Raw genomic sequence first — 18,412 nt, forward strand, 5'->3', positions numbered from 1 at the left:
TAGGTGCGGAGCACCGTTCTAAGCGCTGGGGGAGATCCAGGGTCATCGGGTTGTCCCGCGGGAGGCTCACAGTTAATCCCCGTTTTCCAGATGAGGTCACTGAGGCCCAGAGAAGTGAAGCGACTCGCCCACGGTCACCCAGCTGACAAGGGGCCGAGCCGGGATTCGAACCCGTGACCTCTGACTGCCAAGCCCGGGCTCTTTCCGCTGAGCCAGGCTGCTTTATGTGTATATTATATGGGCATATTTCTGTGCGAAGTCAAGATGAATCACAGTTCTCTCTCTTCAGTTCCCTCTAGCCTCTTGACCTTTTCTCTGCGTTGGCTTCCCCCTTTAATCCGTTGCTATATTGTAAATTCCCCGAAGGAGCTTTTGACCGGATCTCCTCCCTTTTTTTTTTCTTTTTTAGTGCTACTTGTTGAGCACTTACTCTGTGTCAAGCATTGTCCTCAGCGCTTGGGAGAAAATGCAAGTCCTTTGCATTGATAATGCAAATCAGATCCTTTTCCCCAAGGTACTCGGCCCTCGTTTATGGTCCCGCACGTTTTTCACGCAGGGATCATACGGGCTGAAAAAATAAAAGACATTTCGGCCGAGAACCCTCTTGCTTCCAACCTGCGTTCCGCCGACTTAAGGCTCGAGGAAATAGATCTCAGGGATTGCTTTTCACTTCGGTTGTCTGTTCTGCAGGGCCAGCTTAATGGGATTTCGGCCTGTTCTGAGGTGTAGTCTATTAAATTCCCTATTTTGATATGGGATATTGAGGACATTATTCTTCCCAGCTTTTTAATCGAGGGAGCCACTTCTCGAGATCTTTCTGGCCTTCTCTTAGCATTCCGTTCTTGGCCATTAAAACTGCAGGGACAGAGAAAGGACAACTCTCCCAATTTAGTTCACGGCATAACGCAGGGCATTTAATAGGAGTAACGATAATAATATAATAATAACGACTGTGGCGTTGGTTAAAAGTTTACTATGAGCTAAGCACTGTATCGAGCGCTGGGATAGATACAACCAGGACGGACCCAATTCCCGTTCCCTCCGGGGCTCTCCGTCTGAGGAGGAGGGGTAACAGGCGGTTAGGGAATTCTCCGTCAACTGCTACATCTTTTGATTCTGTGTGTGCCAGGCTGGGGTGCCGCTCACCGGCTCATACTTTGGAGAAGTTGAACAGCTCGAGCGGGGCTGTGAGGTTGCCTGATGGCCCGAAAAACCCAAAAAACCAAACCCTCGAGGTCTATCTTTCTCTCCTACTGGTTTGCTGGGTGACTTTGAGCACATGGGTTAACTTTTCTGTTGTTTCCTTCTCTATATAATGGAGACGGTCAATCAATTAATCGTTTCTGTTGAGCGCTTACTATATCCAGAGCACTGGGCTAAGGGCTCGGGAAAGTTCAGTAGATTGGACACAGTCCCTTCCCTCAAAAAGCTCACAGTGGGGGAGACAGACGTTAATATGGATAAATAAATTGCGAATAGGGAGAAAAGGGCTTTGGGACTGAGAGTGGGATGAGTATGATTCCTGATTTATTGATTTAGAAGTGTTTTGAATGAAGCAAAATGTGCCACAGAGTTTTATCAATGTACTGTTCTAATAGGTGCTAAGATATTCAAGAGGGAAAGTCGCAGAAGAGCTAAATTTAGTGCCTTACTTTTGATGATAGTTGGATTTTCTTGGAGGAGTCGTGAAGCTTTAGCGACTTCTTAAAACTCTTCAGTTATATGCGCAGTAATGATTCGTTTGGTAGTTAGATGATAGGTCAATTGCTGGTCTTTATCACTCATTTCAAGATTTGTGTCTTGCCTATTGAGTCTGGTTGGCGGTGTTGTTGCAATGGTCTCTGACCCACTCGTTTTGCTTGATATAATTTTTACCCTCGTATCATAAATGGATTCCTTTCAGCCTCTCCAACTTGCCCTTTTTTGCTGGGTTTTCAGGGGCTTCTGCGTAGCTAGAAGAAGCAGCGTGGCTCAGTGGAAAGAGCACGGGCTTTGGAGTCAGAGTTCATGGGTTCGAATCCCGGCTCGCCCACTTGTCAGCCGTGTGACTTTGGGCGAGTCACTTCACTTCTCTGTGCCTCAGTTACCTCATCTGTAAAATGGGGATGAAGACTGTGAGCCCCACGTGGGACAACCCCATTCCCCTGTGTCTACCCCAGCGCTTAGAACAGTGCTCGGCACATAGTAAGCGCTTAACAAATACCAACATTATTATTATTATTATTATTAATAGCTAGTGAACATAGGAAAATAAAGGCCTGTAGTTGGTATTTTGTTACAGATGCCAATGGGTCTGCTAAGCAGCATGACCTACTAGATGGAGCACAGCCCGGGGAATCAGGAAGGATCTGGGTTCTAATCTCAGCTCTGCCACTCGTCTGCTGGGTCACGTAACTTTGCTGTGCCTCAGTTTCCTCATCTGTAAAATGGGGATTAAGACTGTGAGCTCCAAGTGGTTCGTGGGACTGTGTCCAACCTGATAAGCTCGTATCTAACCCGCGAACCATCTCATCCTATCTTGAACCGAACTCCGTAAACCTGCAAACCCCTGAAAAAATATTGCTGTCACTATGGAAACTGACCTCTAGCTGTTCTGACACTAGTGGGAGTCATTAGGTATTTAAGTTCACAGAACCTGTGAGAGGTGGGAGTCTTCGGCACAAAAAAAAAGAAAAAGCATTATGCAATTTGTGACGTCTGATGTTAATCATGGGGTTTCAGCTTAGGCAAAGGTTAGATTGCAGCATGGCGACTCTGTAAATCCCCGTTTTTCACTTTGCTTTCTGGTTCCAGGTTCTTATTTCAAGTTTCAGTCTTAATTCACGGAGCGGTCAATCCGTGACAGTGGATCTGGACCTTTGTGAGCACTGCTGATAGATGTTTCCGATTAGACGGCGGCATTCCCTTAGCCCTTCTTCTACACGTATCAACTTACATACTCTTCTATTTAAAGTGCTTACTCACCCACGTATCCCTCTCTCCCTTCTCTCCTTCCTCCAAACTGTAATTTACTTTGTGTCTGTCTCTCTCACTGGGGAGGTAAACTCCTTGAGGGTGGAGATTGCGTCTTCTACCTCTGCTCTGTGGGATCGGTGATAATTATCAAGCGCTGAACGTGTTTAGAGTACGGTATTAAGCACTTGGAAAAGTATAGTACGATAGAGTTGGAAGTAACCAGTTGCCACAGTACCGTTGTGCTCAATAAATAGGAATAATAATCGTGGTATTTGCCCTGCACTGTATTAAGCGCTGGGGTAGGTACAAAGTAATCAGATCCCACGTGGACCTGAAGGATTGATAAATATGATTGATTGACCACCCCGCACGCCCTCCAAGACTGACCTCTGGAAGCATCTGCTCAACAAGACCGTAAGCTTCTTGTGGACAGGGATTGTGTCTACCAACCACCATCGTGCTGTTCTCTCCCGAGAGCTAGTCCAGTGATCCAAGCATAGTGAATGCTCCGTAAATGCTATCGATTGACTGAAGAGGCTGAAGAAGGGCAACCAGGATGATTAGGGGGATGGAGAAACGTCTATACGAGGGTAAGATGAAAGAGATGGGACTGTTCAGGCTGGAAAAATGAAAACACAGGGGAATGTGATTGAAGACAAACCGTCATCTTTTGCCCTCCGTGCTTTCGTTGACATCGATCACGATCTCCTCAGGGCGTGTGCGTGTCCAACACCACAGGGACAAGGGGTCAACCCTGAAGTTTGAAAGCGGCCATTTCAAAACAAAAGGAAACGTTTTACCCAGCTAGTAAAGGTACAGTGCCTGGGACGTCTTCGAGGAGGTTGTCCGGATGGGAGAGAGGGAGGGCCAGAGGAGGAAGTGGAAATTACTTTGATCCGCTATTATCAGAGAAAGTGCCCAGGATCGGCCTCGAGGCAGGATGGGAGAGGAAGGCAAAACGCGAAAGGCAGGGCAGGGGTAGGTTCCCAGGTTTAGTCGCTTAGGCCGGTGCTCTGCACACAGTAAATGCTCAATAAATTCCACTGATTGATCCTGGGCCAAAGAGGGGAGTTAATTAGGGGACATTTGGTGTGCGTGTGAGAGCGAGAAAGAAAGAGAGAAAGATAGAGATGATTATCCGAAGGGGAAGCAGGTGGTGAAATGATGGGAGCAGCTACCCGGACAGAAGAAGGGGAGGTGGGCAGGAGGATGCAGCAGAAGAGGAGGAAAAGGAGGAGGCTGGTTGGAGTCGTTGGCAAGAGACCATGTCCTGAGAACCCACGCTTGAGGACAAACACATTAGCGGTGCTCAACCAAACCGGAAAACGGAGACTTCCCCTTCAGGTCAGGCCCAGGCTGTTGGGGAAGGAGGTCCGGGCAGGTCCGGACCAGGCAGGAGAAACCCCCGTCCTCACCCTCCTCCATGGAGCTTTCCCTAATTGCGTTCCCAGCCCCCTGAGCCATCCCATCCCACGGGCCGACTCTTGCTCTCTTGAACACATTTCCATCCTCCTTGCTTCTCATGACCAGCGCTCAGATATTTCGTTTCACGTCTCCTCTGGGAAATAATTTTCTGTCCGCCCCCCCCCCCCCCCGCTTTGGAGGGTAAGGTCTCTGAGGGCCAGGGATGTCTCACTCCTTCATTCTCTCATTCCCAAGCTTCTACATCAGTGCCTCGCACCAAGTGGCCGTTGGATAAGTCCCCCCACCATTACTGGGGGCCGGAGTCGGTACCGTCCCCACTCAGTATCTTGGGACGTCCCCGTCGAGGAGACCGGCTTGAATTTCTCGACTCCGTCCTGTTATCGAGAGAGGCGGTGAGCAGGAAGGCCTGCCAATCCCAAACCTCCAGGGCGCTCAGAATCACACCGACAGCCTTCGTCGTCTCCAGATGGCTGGTAGGAGAAATAATTTGCCTGTGTCCCCCGACGGGGAAGCGCACCCCTCCACGTTGTCTGCAAGAAGAAGTTAAAGTGCACTGTGCAGGGAACGAGGCTAGTCAAAACTTGGATCGTCTTCAAACGGGTGCAAAATCTCTTCTTCTCTCCCTCTTTCCTTGTGCCTCCATTTCTTTCTTTCCTTTTCTCCCTCCCTCCCTCCCTCTCTTTTCCTCCCCTCTCCATCCCTTCCTCTCCCTATCTTCCCTCTCTCTGAATTCCCCCAGTATATTGGCACACTTCCTCATTTTTGGCGACGTGATTCCTCCATGAGGTTCTGGTCGCTGTTCACAAGCCATTCAAGCTTTGCTGCCATGGCTCGTCACCCAGCCCCTCTGCTAGAAATATCTTTCCCATCTCTCCTCCTACCTCCTCTCCCCCACACACTTATGGCTTGCGCCTTCTCGACAGATCTCCCTCTCGCCTCCCTCCCCGCCCCCCTCCTCCCCCCTTGGAAAACGATTCGCCAACTTTCATTTTCAGCCTTGGGAATGCAGTCTTCCCCAGTGCAGACACCGGCAGTGGCTCACCCAGCTCACAGTGCACTGATTAACTTTTTTTGGGTCTTAAGCTAGCAATTGGTGTGGCAGATCTAATTAAGTTTACGTAACAGATCTGCAGTCCCCATTTCTCTCTTTCCTCTGGGCTGTCCACACTCCCGCCTCGGTTCTTCAGGGATCGCTATGCAGCGGCCAAGCGCCGGCCAAGCGGAGAGTTACCAATATCTGTGGGACACCATTGCCTCCTTGCAAAAATGCGAACGGGCCCTGCAACATGCCTTTGTGCCGGTAAGGAAAATCCGCCTCTCCTCCGCTCGGGACTCGTTTGGGTTCTTCTCGCTGGGTGGAGAGACGAGACCTCCCTGCTCACGCTTCCCTCCGGAGCGACCTCTGGTCATCCCGAAGCCTTTTCGGTGCTCATTAGGGGAATCCCGGGGCAATCCTGCTCCAACCGGAGTCAGGATTCCGGTCATTTTCATTCCTTCTTGGAGGCCGAGCAGGGACAGGAGGCTGTCAGGAGCGGGGATCGGGTCTCTGGGTTGAGGACGGATTGTTTAGATGTGGGGTTTATGCCAGGGTGTGACACCACAGGGGGAGAGCGCTGGGGTCTTTCAGAGTGTAGTTCCTCCCGGCCGGGGAAGGGATCTGGGATCCATCCCCCGACCACGCGTTTCACACAGAAGAAGCCGGCTCTCGTTGTTGGAACCAGCCGCGAGAAGTTGGCTCTCTGACTCGTGGTCCTGGCAGGTCTGGGATCAACCCCAACACCTGTGGTTCCCTCGGCGAATTTCATTTTGGAAAAGTGTCCCCGGCACGGACTGCTTCTCCTCTGGGAAGTCTGAAGTGGTGCAGGATTTTCAAAGTCTGGGGGATGGGAGGTGTTTGGGGGAAAGTGTTACTGGGGAGTGGGCTGTGCCACAAGGAATCCATCCCCTTTTTTCATGGTGGATACCGTCCGGGAGGGCCGGGGGAATCCCTGGAAAGCGGGGACGGGTGGGCTTTTGCCTTCATCCTTCGGCTTGGTTGATGTCCGCTTGTGGGCAGGACTGGGGAAAGGGGAGCTTGGAGTGTAGTTAAGAGGGCGAATTTATCCCTTTAAAGCTGTTCCTCTGGATCCAATGGAAGCTAGAAAGTGTCCTTCCAAGACCCCTGCCGAGAATTCTTCTTAGAGTGAAAACAGCCATTTCTTTAAATATGGCAGCCCAGGAGGGCCCCTTTAGTCAGGAGTTGGAAGGGAGTTTCTGTGATAGTCGAGTAATTTTGGTGACTTTTAGGGAGGAAGCGCTACGTTCTCCTTGATGTGGGAAAGAACCGATGCCCGTCAAAGGGCAGTGAGATTGACGCGCCCCCTGGTTTAGTTCTCGAAGCAACTGTCCACCGACGGGATGGCGGTGTTCAGATATGCATCGTCCGACTCAAACACCTGTTCTTCCCCGAATCTAATTGCAGAGTTAACTCTTGCCCGTCCAGCGACGTGCATCGGCGGATCCTCTTCTTTGGATTATAACCTCCTTGAGGGCGGGGATCCCCCGTCGTACCCCTTTTGTGTAGAGCAGAGGTCCTCACTGTATACTGAGCACCTGCACTGAGCACTGAGGAAGTACAAGAGCCCCGCAAGATTCATTCACTACGCGAGCGTCCCCTTCACCAGGCGCTCGGTCAGTCCCGGCGAGGAAGGTGCCGCCTTCCCGTGATGGCCCTAGTTTTCCTGCGGTTGCCCACTTGGCTTTGACTTCCCCGTCACATCCCGATTTCCCTCTCCCACAGGTGCTTTCCGGTCCCGAGCTTCATGCTGCCTCTTGAAACCATTCTCAGTGCAGGAAACGGTCGTTCCCCCCGGCCAAACTATTTCCCGATGGGACAGAAGGGCATGCAGTGGTCTCCAGGCTGAAGACAGCTGACACAACCCCTCTCTCTCTCCCCATTTGATCGCCAAGTGGTGCGGGCGTCTTGGATTTTGTCCCAGTCTCTCAGTTCTGTTTCAACCAAGTACCAGTTTATTCCAACCTCAAAATTATCATTCAGAGCTCTGCTTATTGCTCCCATTCGCTTTATCTCTTTTATAGTATTCGTTAAGCACTGACTGTATGCCAGGCCCTATACTAAGCCCTGGGGCCGACACCAGCTGATCAGACGTGTCCCGTATGGGGCTCCCAGTCTTGATCCCCATTTTGCAGATGAGGTAACTGAGGCCCCGAGAAATGAAGTGACTCACCCAAGGTCACGCAGCAGACGGTGGCAGAGTCAGGATTGGTCCCAGTTCTCTGACTCTCGGGCCCGGGCTCTTTCCATTCGGCGACGCTGCTGCTTATTGTTTCTTAGTGAGCGGCAGAGATGCGCTGTAGCGAACACTCAGATCCACTGCAGGTAGGCTTTCCACCCCTTCCCTCCACCAAGACTGCATTTTTTCGGGTCAACAGTTGACCTCCTTGGGGCCGGGTCTGAAGGGCTTTGCTCCTCTGATGTCCTAAGCCGCTTGCTCCACTGTGGCTCCCTCCCTCACTCCTTCTCGAAACCCTATCAGGCTTCTGGCGTGGTGCTGGCTCTCCTCCTACCTACCTTTCCCATTTCTCCTTCTCTCTCTCACTCCCGACGCTCTGCTTTGGTCCTCCGCCGTTCTAATCCCGACTCTGCGACTTGTCTGTGTTCAACCCTGTTTGCTCGCGTAGCCCCCCTCCAGTGTTAGTACAGTGCCTGGCACAGAGTAAGCGCTTAACAAATGCTGCAATTATTATTATTCCTCTCACTCCACATTCACTCTGCTCCTTCAGCTGCCCCTTCTCTGTGGACCGTCCCCAAGTCGAATGCTCCGTCCCTGACCTATCATGAGATCTGCAATCCCTCGTCTCCTCTCTGCCTACTGGATGTCTCCACTTGGGTGTCCTGTCGGCTCCCTGAACTCAGTATGTCTATAACTGAACTCATCTCCCCCCGACCCCCGGCCGGACTCGCTCTTTCCCCTAACTTTTCCATGTCAGTCCATTCATTCAATAGTACTTATTGAGCGCTTACTATGTGCAGAGCACTGTACTGAGCGCTTGGAAGGTGCCATTCGGCAACAGATAGAGACCATCCCTGCCCAGTTGGACACCACCAGCCTCTTTGTCCCAGAAACCAGCAACCCAAGAGCCCGGGCTTTGGAGTCAGAGGTCATGAGTTCGAATCCCAGCTCTGCCACTTGTCTGCTGTGTGACCTTGGGCAAGTCACTCCACTTCTCTGGGCCTCAGTGCCCTCATCTGTAAAATGGGGATTGAGACCGTGAGCCCCACGTGGGACAACCTGATGACCCTGTGTCTACCCCAGCGCTTAGAACAGTGCTCTGCACATAGTAAGCGTTTAACGAATACCAACATTATTATCCTCAACCCTTCTTCCTTTTTTTTTTTAAATGGTATTAAATACTACTTATGTTCCAGGCATTGTACTAAGCACTGGGGAAGATAACAAGCTTAATCAGGTTGGACACAGTCCCTGTCCCGCATAGGGCTCAGAGTTCTAATTTTCATCTTACAGATGAGGTGACTGAGGCCCAGAGAAGTGAAGTGGCTTGTCCAAGGTCACACGGCAGTAGAGTCGTGGAGCCAGGATGAGAACCCAGGTCCTCTGACTCCCAGGCCTGAGCTTTTTCCACTAGGCCACGCTGATTGTTGTCTTTCAACTCTCTCATCCAGTCCACTGTCAGATCCTCCAGTTTCTTTCTGCACCCCATTTTCTGGACCCACCCCTTGCTCTCCTCCTAAAGGACTGGCAGCCCGCTACAACCAATGAATGTAACATGGCGAGAATAATAATAATTGTGGTATTCGTTAAGCTCTTATGTGCCAGGCACCGAACTAAGCACTGGGACGGATACGGGCAAATCGGATTCAGTCCCTGTCCAACATGGAGCTCATACTCTTACCCCCCCCACTTTACAGATGAGGTAACTGAGGTGCAGAGAAGCGAAGTGACTTGTGTGAGGTCACATAGATAAGTGACAGAACCGGGATTAGAACCCAGGTCCTTCTGATTTCCAGGCACATGCCCTGCCCACTAGACCATTTTGCTTCTCTAGACTAGAAGATTGTATCCGCCTCCTGGCTGGTCTCCCCATCTCCAGGCTCTTGCTTCCCCGCATCTCTTCTGCACGCAGTTGTCAGGTTCGCATCTCTCCACTCCCCTGGACCCTCCGCTGGCTCCCAATATCCCTCTGCTGACTCCCCATATCCCTCCCCATCAAATAAAACCTCCTCACAATTAGCTTCAGGGCTCTGCATCAACAGGCTCCAGCCTGCCTATCTGATCCCTTCACCCTTATCCCGAGATACCAGATGTCACCAATCCCCTCCTTCATTCCTACCAAGCTGAGGTGCAAAGTTCTCCCCCTCAACTGTTTACAGTGTAGTGGTTTGAATCGATAATTGAAATGCTTTATTGGTTAAACCAAGAGTCCCGGTAGGACGAGTTACGGAGAGGCTGGGACATATCTCAGGTACCAAGTGACCTAATTGGACCGCTCCCTGCTTGGGGTCTCCTAATGACCCTGATGACACAGATCCTGTCTCCGAGTGTGCCCGGATCCTAAGGGAAAGGACAGCCCAGATTTTGCCGTGATTAAATGTGCCCTCTAAAAAGGGACCGTCCACGGGCTTCTCTTCCGGCGAGTTCTGAGCGGAATGGTCTCATTCCAGAGTCTCTCTTCCCCCCCCTTCCCGACCCCCTGCTTTTCTGGCTAAGTAAAACTCTTCCCTTAGAATCTGATTTTTTGGAAAGCCCGGCCTCCGTGCAGCTGACTCGGGCAGGACTCTCCAGGTTCTTTCTGAATAATTAAACAAGTGGTTCGGTAAAGAAACATCTTTAAAGCCAATCCGCCGGCCACCGGACTGTCAGTTCCTTGAGGACATGGATCACGTCTACCAACTTGATTGCAGTGAACTCTCCCAAGAAGTTAGTATAGTGTTCTGGACTCAGTAAGGACTCAGTAAAAATCACTGATTGACTGATTAAGGAGGTGGGTTCAGTAAGGTGGAGAGGGGAGCCAGGGCCGTGAAGGGTGACTGCTTTTCTTATATAACTCGGGTTTTTTTTTCCTTCACCTAATCTTGGGGGTTCTTGAGCCCTGAAAAGGATTTGGAAGGGCACTGAAACAGTCAGTTAATCATTTCTCCACGAGTCATCTACTTAAAGGTTCCATCTTTTCTGCTTTTAAAGAGAGTGAGGAGGGAGAGGGAAATGAATGTTGGGGGGCAAGGGGAAGGGGAGAATAAAGGGGGGGAGAGAGAGAGTGAGGAAAATGGGGAGAGAGTGAGGAGGGGCAGAAGGATGAGAGAGGAGAGGAAAGGGAGGAACGAAAGTAAGGGAAAGGAAAACAAGAGAAAAGAGAGGGATGTTAGCTCTTTATTAATGATTATTAATATGAATAAGTATTCATGTTAATGTCTGAGGACCATTTCTCAGTTTACAACCGCTGTTTTTATTGAAAAAATATTTGATGAACTCCAGTGGCTGAGAGTGTTTTCCTGTGTACAAACAGTGTAAGCTTAGGCAGATGAAAGAAAGTGATTTTCACAGTCGCAATCAGCAGTTTGCACTCCTTTCCTCCAGTGTCAGGTCGGGATATCATAACCCTGCCCCTTAACCGGCCAGCCAGCTTTGCATTTTATGTTGATTCGCTCTCCTTCTCCTTTTGTGTCGGAAAAGAAGAGGAACGTGCTTTCATCTGCCCCATTTTTAATGAGGCTAGGACTGGGGCTCCTCCGATGTGTTTCTGGGAAATCTCTTTTGAGAGCACCTGGAGGAAATATGCTGTTCTCTTAATTAGCCCTGGGATAAATCTGTTTAGAAATGAAGGAAATATACGGGCAGATGGTCTGGGAATAGGTTAGAGATTCTAAGATAAGAATCAAGCCTCTTGACGAAGGAGCGCTTGGGGGACCTGGACATTCTTAAGGCTTCCACCCCGCCTGCCCTTTCTTTTAAACTGCTGGAGCAACTGGGAGAAGACAGCATCCAATTTAATTTCCGCTTTACGTCTTGTCCGAAGTACAGGCCTCCGACTCCGGATGCTATCGCTCTAAATGATTGCCTGATCTCCATCCGTATGTCTCTGTGGTTTCTGTCTCTGAATTTGTTCAAGCGGGTACATCTCCTCCAAGAGGCCTTCCCTGCCTAAGCCCTCTTTTCCTTGTCTTCCACCCCATTCTGCTTCGCCCTGACTTCCTCCCTTTATTCACCCCTCCCTCAGGCCACAGCACTTATGTCCACAGCTGTCATTTAGTTATATTCGCGTCTGTCTCCCCCTTAGACTGTACGCTCACTGTGGTCAGGGAGCGTGTCTGCCGATTCTGATCATTTGTACTCTCCCGCATGCTTGGTGCAGCGCTGCGCACACAGTAAGCGCTCAGTAAATACGATCGATTGATTGATCGGGCTCTGTTGTGAGAGAAGTCCAGCTCTGGCTTTAAAAAGGACGGGAGGCTGTATTTAGGATGTCAGGGAGTTGAGCAAAATGGTGTCCACCACGGTGGCCAAGCTCTGGCAGAATTGGAGGCACGGACATTGGAGGATGGACATTCCCCCCTAGAATTATTGGGGTATAAACAACTGAACGAACGGCCACTGAGCCAGGATTCCCAGAATGAATGGTTTCATGGCCCTTTCCTTGAGGGAAACGGCTACCGGGAAGGAGAAATGGATGGGTTTCTAGATGCGCTCGGGAAGAACATCGTCTCCCTCTATTGAGTTAATTGCTAACTGGAAATAGTGAATTCCCCTCCCCCGATGGTTTTCTCAGAGGAACGGAGTGTTATCCCTGCTGTGCCCCATCACATCTCCCACTGTCCCTCCCATCCACTCCAGGCGTGGAGATTGTAAGGAGTCTCGATCAAACATATTTATTGAGCGCTTATTGTGTGCAGAGCACGTACCCGGTGCTCGGGACAGTACAGTACAACAGAGTGGGTAGACAGGTTCCCTGCCCACAGTGAGATTACCATCTAGAGGAAGTGGTATTCGTTAAGTGCTTACTATGTGCCGGGCACTGTACTAAATGCTGGGGTAGATATAAGTTGATCAGGTTGGACACAGTCCATGTTCCACGGGGGGCTCAAAGTCTTTAATCCCCATTTTACAGATGACATAGATGAGAAACCGAGAAAGGCACCGGGCATGCTGTCCAAATCCTCCTTCGGAATAATCCTCCTTCGGAATATCCTTCTCCGGCAGTGTCATTTCAAATATCAGAAAAGGCTTGTTTGGGGTCCGCTTGTTTTAAGTGCAAAACGCACGGACAATTGTACTAATTCTGTCTTCGGCTCCAGCGATGCAGGGACCGGCTTTACTGCCTTGCTCGCTCTCTTCTCTCCCGCCGTGGACTGCCAGGAGGAATTTTCATTTTGGCTCCTGCCCTACCAGTGTGTTTTGTTTGACTCTTTAGGTGTTTTGTCCTCGGGGTGTCACTGAATCCTCCGTAACTCTTTGCAGAAGCCCTCACCCGTGGCCCCTCATTGCTCTCAATAACATCCTACACGAGGCAGAAATCTAATAATATAAATCCCATTTCAAATTACTTTTATTCTGCGAAGTAGAGTATTTGAAGAAAACATTTATGGAATATGGAGAGGTGAATCTTCATCATGTTCCCATAGAAACTGAATGTGTTTGAAGTGGCATTGGCATTCAAGCGCCCTTGTTGGGTTGCTTTTGTTTCTGTCGGTTGGAGCTACGGGCTTTTCTCCCAGGGCCGGTTCCTGTTATCCAGAGACCGCGTTGGGTCAACGGTTGTTTCGGTGGGAAATCGTTTCAGTGTTAGGGAGAGATGTCTTGATGGAAAGGGAAAGAGTTCGCAGCTCTTTCAAACTGGGTGAAATGCGAGAAGCGTGTGGATGTTACGTAAAAAGCCTTGTAAAACTCCTTTCAATAATGTTATTATTTGTTACTTCCGTGGGGGTATTTGTTAAGCGTTTACTAAGTGATAAAAGTCAGACCCAATTCCTGTCCCTCGTGGGGTTCATGGCCCAAGAGAGAAGAACAGATATTTACGGGGGAGGAAACTGAGTCCCAGAGAAGAGAGGTGACTTGCCCAAAGTCACACAACAGGCAAGCGGCGGAACCGGAATCAGAATCCAGGCCTCCAGACTTTCAGATCCGTTTTTTTTTTTCCTCCTAGGCGGAGGGGAGAAAACTGTCATCTGTTTTCCCGTTGCTATGTGCTCCTCATTCCCTGGGGAAGTTTCCCCCTCTATTGACTGTCTTTTCCATGATCCTTGCCTAGGAGGGCCTGGGTTCCCCCAGGAGCTGACTTGGGTGCTTACTTTTTGCCATTTCTTACTTCGAAAAGCTTTCGTTAGGTGGTCCAGATCTGATGACACAGCTAATATACTGGGAGAGGGAAAAAGAAGTTTTGTTCAATGTTCAATGTGCACGTTGAGCTTAGAGAAAAAAGTTTAAAATATACAGCTATGCTCCCCCCAAGGGAAGCAGTGTGGCCTAGTGGAAAGAGCACCGGTCTGGGAATCAGAGGACCCGGGTTCTAATCCCGGCTCTGCCACCCGCCTGTGCTGTGTGACCTCGGAAATGTCCTCTTTAATTCCCTGGGCCCCCATTTCCTCATCTGTGAAATGGGGATTCAGAATTCCTGTTCTCCCTCCTTCTTAGGCTGTGAGCCCCACGGGGGACAGAGATTGGGTCTGATTTGCACATTCTGTATCTACTCCAGTGCTTAGAAAACTGCTCGGCACCTAGCGAGTACTAATATTACTGTGCATGAAGACAATGCCACCGGTGGTGAAATTGACCCCCGGGTCTGCGTGTGACAGAAAAGGCCAGTGCGGGATCAATGGGAAGGCTACACTGTTGCCCACAAAAAGGCTTGTTGTGTTGCCGTGTTTGACAAGCTTAAAATATTTTCAGTACAGTGGAAAAACATGATTATGGGCCTGAATGTCTTTTTATGGACCAATCTCTTCTGGCTTTCAAAACACACAACGTCTGTGCATAGAATGGTTCCGTACTAACATAAATTTAAGATTCTCTCGCAATTATTTAGCGGCTGTGAGCAAGGGCTAACTCCCTCTCTTAGCTCTAAAAGACCCTCTCGTCCCCTCTGTGGATGACTACGGAATTTAGCCGGGCCTGTACGGCAAAACCCGAATGGGGAAAGAAAGCGTTAACGGCGGGTGACATACCCTCTCCACAGCAAACAGAGCACCAGAAATGATTTTCTTCCTATCTGATCATCTTCTGATGCAATTACACTCATTAGGCTCCCGGTCGGGCCAGCTGCAGGTCTGGGCTCTGGACAGAGCATGTTAAACAGATGCGTCCTGTCTCCCCCCCGCCCCCGAGGAACTTAGAGCCCAGGGCTGGCGGGCAGATGCGTTTCCAGATTCGTGGGTGAGGCCTGTTGTCCCTTCCTGAGACAGTAGTTCGTGTTCTGCCCTCTCCCTGTCACTGCCCTGGTGGGTGTCGCTGCTCCTCGAGATGCCCCGAAGGGTCCGGGCCCTCCGACTCGGGCCTTCGGGTGGCCATCTGTACAGTTTTCAGCCCTCCTACCTCCCTGGCTCCTTCCTCTGCTTCACGGTGATTGTATTTATTGAGTGTTTACTGTGTGTAGAGTACTCTACTAAGCACTCGAGAGAGTTCAATATAACAACAGACGCGTCCCCTGCCCACAGTGAGTTTACAGAGTACTCTTCCCGCTCCCCACCCCCACCAACTCCTTCCCCTACCGCGGCCCAGCCCCCTTAGAGCGAAAAGAGAAGCCGCGTGGCTCAGCGGAAAGAGCGCGGGCTTGGGAGTCAGGGGTCATGAGTTCGAATGCCGGCTCTGCCAACTTGGCAGCTGTGTGACTGTGGGCGAGTCACTTCACTTGTCTGAGCCTCAGTTACCTCGTCTGTAAAATGGGGATTAAGACCGTGAGCCTCACGTGGGACAACCTGATTGCCCTGTATCCACCCCAGTGCTTAGAACAGTGCTCTGCACATAGTAAGCGCTTAACAAATACCAGCATGAAAAAGCTTTGAGGATGAGCTCAGCTCCGATAATAAGGCTGAATGGCGACTATAAACTCCCTATTGGCGGGGAATGTGTCTTCCAACCCTGTTGTACTGGACACTCCCAAGCGCTTAGTACGGTGCTCTGCACTCGGTGAAGGCTCAATACATCCCAGCTCTGCCACTTGTCAGCTGTGTGACTGTGGGCAAGTCACTTAACTTCTCTGGGCCTCAGTCACCTCATCTGGAAAATGGGGATTAACTGTGAGCCTCACATGGGACAACCTGATTACCCTGTATCTACCCCAGCGCTTAGAGCAGTGCTCCGCACGCAGTATGCGCTGAACAAATACCAACATTATGATTATTATTACATCACTGATGGTGAGGATGGTGAGGTCAGACACAGCCCCTCTCCCTCGTGGGGCTGACAGTCTAAGGGACTTAGAAAAGTAATTAGAAAGATTCGCTAGGAAAGCAGATCTTCCGAAGGGAGAAGGGCTGAGGAGGGAAATTCAATGGGCCAAATCCAGGAACTCTACTCTCAGAATGGAAAGAGGAAGAGCATTTGAAATGTTGGCCATTCTGAGCAACATTTACTGAGCTCCAGATAAGTCGTTTTCCCCCTGTGATACGGGTCGTTAATCCAAGCACTTATCCTAACCCGACTTGATTATTGTATCAGCCTTCTTGCTGACGTCCCTGTCTCTCGTCTCTCCCCACTCCAGTCCATACTTCACTCTGCTGCCTGGATAATTTTTCTTCCATGTTTTCCTACTCCTCAAGAACTTCCAGTGCCCATCCACCTCCACATCAAACCAAAACTCCTTACCCTTAACGGTAAAGCAGTCGATCATCTTGCCCCCTCCTACCTCACCTCGCTGCTCTCCTACTACAGTTCAGCCCGCACACTTTGCCCCTCTCATTCTAATCTCATCACTCCTCCAACGCTGACCTTCTCGCTCTACCCCGATCTCGTCTATCTCGCTGCTCACCTCCCACCCTCTTTCTACCTCCTCATATCCGAAAGACCGTTACTCTCCCCGCCTTCAAAGCCTTATTGAAGGCACATCTCCTTCAAGAGGCCTTCCCCGATTAAGCCCTCATTTCCTTTTTTCCCCACTCCCTTCTGCGTCGCCCGGACTTGCTCCCGTTATTCGCCGCCCCTTGCCAGCCCCTCGGCACTTACGTACATGTCCATAATTTATCTATATTAGTGCCTGTCTCCCCCTCTAGACTGTAAGCTTGCTGTGCGTAGGGAACGTGGCTCCCAGCTCTGTTATACTGTTATATCATACTCTCCCAAGTGCTTTGAACAGTGCTCTGCACACAGCAAGCACTCAGTAAATACGACCGATGGAGTAATACTCTTCCACCAGCAGTACAGTGGCTTAGTACGCCAGAGTCGGTCAAGGCACTGAGAAACCAGTCCAACCTCACCAGCCAACGGTTGGTGCCCCCGCCCCAGCCGCACCCTCGCGGGGCGAGGGGGGATCGGGGAAAACCACTCAGAAAGACCCTCCTTCCCTCCCCGCAAACCTTCGGCCGCCTAGGATTCATCCCGGCCGAGGGGGCTGCTTCCGACCTTGGCTTCCTCATCTGCTAATGCTGACCTAGTTTGCCCGGTCGTTAATAACCCAAGAGACTGTGGGATGAATCAGAAGGCAATATAATCAGAGGACAATATAACGATATTTTTATACTGTACTCTCCCCAGTGCTTAGTACGGTAAGCGCTCAATAAATACGCCTGACTGACTGACCCTTGGGCCCCAATCCTGCTCCCCCGACCAGTAACATATTTAGCACATAGTAAGCACTTAGCAAATGCCACGATTAATATTATCATTGCTACTATCATTATTTTGGGGGAAGGCTGGCAGGCAGCTATAGAGGAGTAGGAAAAATTTGGGCAAATTGGTAATGACAAGAGAATGGAAAAACGAGAGGAATGAATAATAGCCCAAGTGCTATTATAAGGATGGTTTCGTGTATATGTGTATCAGTCGGTGGTATTTACTGAGCACTTAGCGTGTGGAGAACACTGTGCCGGGTGCTTGGGAGAACACGACCCAACGCGTTCCCTGCACCCGCGGCGCTTACAGTCTAGAAGGGGAGACAGGTGTTAAAATATAAATCACGGATATGGGCGTCAATCCTGTGGGGCTGAGGGTGGGATGAATGAAGGGTACAAAGGGTATATGTATCGGAGACAGAAAATAACCCCGTAGGAAAAGCTTTTGCAAACCAGTTCGTTATTTGACGTCATTCTCTCCCCCACCTCTATTATTCCACCCCCGTAGCCACTGTTGCCATCCCTCTCCCGAGCTCATTTGCTCCAGCACCGCCCGTGTGTGCAGAGCAGTATTAAGCACCTGGAGGAGCAGGCAGATGCAGAAATGGCAATCCCTACCCTCGGGGGGCTTACGGTCTGAAGGGGAAGCCAGGCAGGTGGAAATTCACAACCGGATCGTAGGGAAAAGAGCATGCGGGTAGCCGTAAATAAGCAGCGCAGAAGAGGAGTAAAACAAGAAGAAATAACAAAGTGAAGAAGCCGTAGGCTTCCTCCCTCGACTCTGGCTGTTAAACAGCCTCCTGTGTGGCTGAGATGAGCGTGAGTGCCGGGTCGTGTGGGTGGGGGATAAGAAACGAAGCTCCCTTCAGCCGGGCCCCAGCCAACGATCCCCTGACTCTTTAATGGCCCCGCTCAATCACGCTGACGGTGAGAAAGGGTCTCCGCCTCGAGAAATCTCTAGCTGCGGGTGGAGATTGGCAGAGAGGAGTGAGCCAAGCCTCTCTGCGGAAACCGCAGGCGACCAAGGCCGAGCGGCGAGTGGACTCTGGCTACCGGCAGACCCCTTTGAGGGTACCTGAAGAGGTGGCCACGAGACCGTGCTGTGTTCAGTTAGCCTGATTTGTAGCCTCCCGTCCCCCATGAATCTGGAATCTCCCAGAAGATGTGGCATCTGTGGGAAAACCTTAGGGGAAGGATGCCGAGAAGCCCCGTTCTTTGGGGGCAAGGAGCGTGTCCTCCCAAGAGCTCTGTGAA

General features: G+C 50.6%; 1 protein-coding gene across 19 annotated transcripts in view; it reads left to right on the forward strand.

Moving 5' to 3' along the window:
* Nucleotides 1-18,412, forward strand: part of DLG2 (discs large MAGUK scaffold protein 2) — a 603,132-nt gene that overhangs the window by 354,306 nt on the left and 230,414 nt on the right. For 2 of the 19 annotated variants that reach the window (XM_029047967.2, XM_039914989.1), the window contains exon 1: nucleotides 5,545-5,680. The exons of 15 other annotated variants lie outside the window; for them this stretch is intronic. In XM_029047967.2, the coding sequence (XP_028903800.1) occupies nucleotides 5,576-5,680 (105 nt within the window). In that variant the 5' untranslated portion in view covers nucleotides 5,545-5,575. Of the gene's footprint in view, nucleotides 1-5,544; nucleotides 5,681-18,412 lie in introns of those variants that run through there. 2 more of the 19 variants (XM_029047968.2, XM_039914988.1) reach the window with 2 other exon arrangements.

This window comes from Ornithorhynchus anatinus, chromosome 20 (assembly GCF_004115215.2).
Source record: "Ornithorhynchus anatinus isolate Pmale09 chromosome 20, mOrnAna1.pri.v4, whole genome shotgun sequence".
NCBI lineage: Eukaryota > Metazoa > Chordata > Mammalia > Monotremata > Ornithorhynchidae > Ornithorhynchus > Ornithorhynchus anatinus.